Genomic DNA, 4,390 nt, shown 5'->3' with positions numbered 1-4,390 from the left:
AAATCAAAAGAAAAGAAAAAAAAAACATTTTTTTTATTAAATTAAAAATCTAATTTTCATTCTCTTCTTCATAAGATTCACGCTGTTTCTAAAGGCTGCCGAAATATTTGATGTGCAGGTTTCCATTTAAACTGTATATACAGTGTGAAGTTATTACCAGTTGTAATCTCAATATCTGGCAACCAACACCATGTGCTTCCGATTCTAATATGTCTCTCAACTGTTTCAATATGTGCATTAAAGGAAAATTCCCAGTTCAGTGCAAGTTAAGCTTTATCAACAGCATTTGTGGCATAATGTTGCTTACCACAAAAAATAAATACATTTGACTGGCCTCTCCTTTTAAAAAATCTGTAAACATTAAAATACTCACTATTTCAAAAGTATAGCCACAAGACATATACAATATGTGTGTTAAGATGATTACTTACCTTTTCTGTGTGAAGTTATTGCCTATTTTAAAACTTCATTGCCGTGGTGACATAATGTCAATAAACCCTAAAACGAGTGTAAAAATTACAAATTAAACAACTTTACAGCTCAAATACTACATGAGTTTTAACAGAAGAATTAATGGAAGTGTTTTTATAAAAGTACAAGCCACATTGACTTCCACTGTAACCTTGATGAGTCAAAATTGTTTTTGTGGTAATCAGCATTATGCCACAAATGCTGTCAATTGAGCTTAACTTGTATTGAACCCAGAATATTCCAAGATTGCTTTGCCATCTGTTGTTTTCTTATGAGGACTAGACTGCGACGTCTAGATCTGTTTCACTTTCTCCATATCACTTTCCTTTAGTTTACAGACAGGGAAGCTGGCAGATGAGCTCAGTAAGAGTGATCAATGCATCTAATAGGTACTGTACCTTCTGTGATTCAGTGCTCTATATGGATATATTTGCCATCTGTGAAGTGCTTTACATAACACTGTGACTGTCATCCTAGAAATAATCCCATCCATTACAGCAGTCAGTATAATTCACAGGTCTGATTAGTCCAGTGTTATCCATCAAATATTATCATATCTATACATATACGTAAACATTCTGGGAGCTTGGAATTTTGACTCTAATTGAATTTTAATTGAATCTAAAACAAACCACATTTTCTCTTATTAATATTTTAGAATTTACTGCTAGTTAGACTTTGTCTGCCTTGTTTACTACTGTTGTTTACACAGACAATAGACAGTATTACTGACCTGGATTTGAAAATTACAAAGTCAAGTGATTATGATAGAATATCAAATTATTCTAGCAGTACAAAAATAAACATGCATACTGATTAACACATCTAAAGAGGTTGTAAAAGCAAAAGCAATGAGATCTTAACAGATTCGGGTGCTTGTTAAAGAGCCTGGGTAATGTGAGGTAGAGAGCATTTGAGCTGTTTAACAAGATTTGTCCTCAACGCTCATGATAGTTTAATGTGATTTTACCATAAGCCTTGTTTGCCAATCAAACAAATGTAAATGTAACCCTGTTTTTGTGTTGTCAATTTTACAGAAATCTTTAGGGGAGAGATCATATACAGAGCAAAATGAATACCCTATGAAATGACTTCTAATTGTGCTTTTTATTTACATTTAGCCCATAATTTAATACGGCATCTGCCAGATATTGATAGAAAAAATAGAAGTGTCCAGGTAAGAGCAGGTTCAAAGCCCTGTGCCAAAGCACCCCTATGACAGATATTGCCCAAGTAAGAATGTCATCACAGGTCCCAGGACTGTAACACAACTGTAAATGGGTCCAACTGACGCCGCTCCCATGTAATATTCCATATCGGTCTCATTTCGGAACTCCCCTGCATTGAGATCTCCTGAATACCCACCCCCATGTCCTGCTCCATACCTGGGGTAGCCATGCCCATACCCATGTCCATATCCTCCGTATCCTCCGTACCCATATCCAGGTCGGGCCATAGAGCTCAAGCCTTGACCTATCAGCATGCCTCCCAGAGCTCCAGCAGCTGCGGCCCCTGCTACCCTCCCAGCACTAGATCCAGAGGAACCTCCAGTATGGACGGGAGGAACATGGTAGGGCTGGCCAGCCCCTCCACCCCAGCCTCCACGATTGGAGCCACCCCATCCTCCATTTCTGTTGCCCCCGCCACGGCCAAAGCCCCCGCCCCGACGCGACCAGACCACTGGAAACAGCGTTGTCAGGAGCAAAAGGCAGGTAAACGAGACGATTTTACATTTTGAGAACATGCTGGGAGATTCTGTGAAAGCATGACGGGTCAGAGGTTAAATCCAGGAATATGCATGGTGCAAATGTACAACATAACATAAAATAATCTCATGGGGACAGAATGTGTACTTGAGACATAAGTCTTTGTCTGATCTGTCACAAGAGATCTGTGATTTTTAGGTCTAATTTACTAAGATGTGTATTGAAAAGAAAATATTAGTTTTGTCTTGTTTCCCAGTAGAAGTATCTATAAACATTCTTTAAACAAGATAAATATGTGTAAGAGGCGACATTCCGAAAGAAAATACAAGTAGTTTTTCCTCACCCCATTGGCACTTTTTTTCTTGTGTGTCTTTTAAAGAATAAATCTGACCAAATTTAGTGAGAATAAGAGAAGAGAAAAACTATTGGCCAAAGTTGTAAACCATTTATTATTATTATTTAAGATATAGTCTCTGACCTGTATCTTATTTAGACAAATGTATTTTATTGCAGATTTTTTTTATATGGGTTCTGTTTTACTGTCTAAAAATATCCAGTGAGACCTATCCCTCCATTATTAATTATTTAATATCAGTATGTTACTTTATCTACAATTAGGCATTGAAAGGAGCAATGCATTATCTTTTCACAAACTAGGCCAACAGTCTGTGCGCTGATAAGGCAGTTATAGAGGCATAATCTGTTTTAGTTCAGTGTCTGGCTAAAATGAACTCTCTTAAAAAAATTCTAGCCCCTGCTCAGTTTAACACTGTGTTGTTCTCTATGTGTATATACTAGCATTAATCTTATATATAAGCATTTTCCGGGTTCAATACAAGTTAAGCTCATTTAACAGCTTTTGAGGCATAATGTTGATTTCCACAAAAAAAAAAATTTATTTGTCCCTAATCACAGTTAAAATGATGCACTTACAATAGAAGTGAATGGGGCCAGTCGATTAAAGCTAATACACATTGTTTCAAAAGCATAGCCAGAAGATGTGAAGAAGCTAATCTGTATGAAATGTACATCAAATACCAAGATTACAGGGTTTTGTTTTAATAACAACGAAGTTGTAAAATTGGAAGCAATTTTATTTAATATTTTTAATATTTTATATACATTTTTTATGGACTGGCCACATTCACTTCTATTGTAAGTGCCTTACTGCAACAACTTTTAAATAATAATTTAATAACAAATGAGTAGCAAAATGAAATCCGTTTTTTTGTGGTAACCAACATTTATTTGTTTAACTCAGTACTTTTTTTAAATACACAGTAGAATAAACACTTTAAAATAAAGTGACCTGAAAACAAATTGAGTAGTTATGTTTTAACTTATTAAATATGGTGAAAATACATTTGAGCATCTTTAGAAGAACGAACACTCCAAAAGAGGATGGATTAACTTACATTGAGTGTCTATAGGAAAATCTTCTAAGGTTCAGATGTCCAGGTTTTGTCCTCCTGTCTAGCCTGCTGTGCTTGAATGGAGGACAGTATGAGACAAAACTCAAACATGAGCACGTATACGGAGACATTAACTGGCTGCTCCTGATCTCTCTCATTCTGTGATTGGTTGAGTGGAATAAACCTACGTTTTTCTCACTGACATAGGATCAGAGCATTGATCTAATCCATCAACAGGATTAAGAGAGTCTATGGATTTACCAGGACATACGTGTTTAGGCTTTGGGGTCATTGCATATGACATAATGTCATTGTGGGACTTACAGTGTCTCTCCATGATCTTAAAGATTGTGGTTAGGTAATCGATGAGAGGATTTATAGTCAATCAAGTGAAAGACTGAAGTAGTTTTGAGATTTAAGCAATGATTTTGTTGTGTTGGCAGACTGTGCAGCTAAGAAATAATGGACATATTCAGATATATATACATATACACACCAGGAATGTACATTACTACCAGCTACACAAAGGAATAGTTAACTATAAATAGCGATGCTACAAACTTAAACTGTCATGAACCCCTTCATTTTAGCACAAGTCTGCTCTGGATTTGTATCACACTCTAGAGTTCAGTCACCACAACTCTCAGAATGATTTAGCATGTTAATGCTGTTATGACATATTGATAGGCTGTGTTGGGGAGTAGCGCAATACATGTAACGGGATGGCGTTTTTAAAATACAAAATATAAGCTACTGTATTCCACTACAGTTACAATTTAAATAATTGGTAATTAGAATACA

General features: G+C 36.0%; 1 protein-coding gene across 1 annotated transcript; it reads right to left on the bottom strand.

Annotated features, from left to right (window-relative positions):
* Nucleotides 1–1,137: 1,137 nt before the first annotated feature.
* LOC127620562 (uncharacterized) lies at nt 1,138–3,737 on the bottom strand. The gene is made up of 2 exons (XM_052093714.1): nt 3,593–3,737; nt 1,138–2,226 (listed from the first exon to the last, which is right to left on the bottom strand). The coding sequence occupies exon 2, from the start codon at nt 2,213–2,215 to the stop codon at nt 1,685–1,687; it is 531 nt and encodes a 176-aa protein (XP_051949674.1). The 5' UTR covers nt 2,216–2,226; nt 3,593–3,737; the 3' UTR covers nt 1,138–1,684.
* Nucleotides 3,738–4,390: the final 653 nt, after the last annotated feature.

The sequence above is a fragment of the Xyrauchen texanus genome, chromosome 27 (genome assembly GCF_025860055.1).
Source record: "Xyrauchen texanus isolate HMW12.3.18 chromosome 27, RBS_HiC_50CHRs, whole genome shotgun sequence".
In the NCBI taxonomy this organism is placed as follows: Eukaryota; Metazoa; Chordata; class Actinopteri; order Cypriniformes; family Catostomidae; genus Xyrauchen; species Xyrauchen texanus.
The sequence above is the reverse complement of the archived record's forward strand: the minus strand, read 5'-3'. Positions and strand labels throughout refer to the sequence as shown.

Excerpts from the sequence above, each read along its gene's own strand:
- LOC127620562 (XM_052093714.1), bottom strand. The coding sequence starts at position 2,215 with ATGTTCTCAAAATGTAAAATCGTCTCGTTTACCTGCCTTTTGCTCCTG.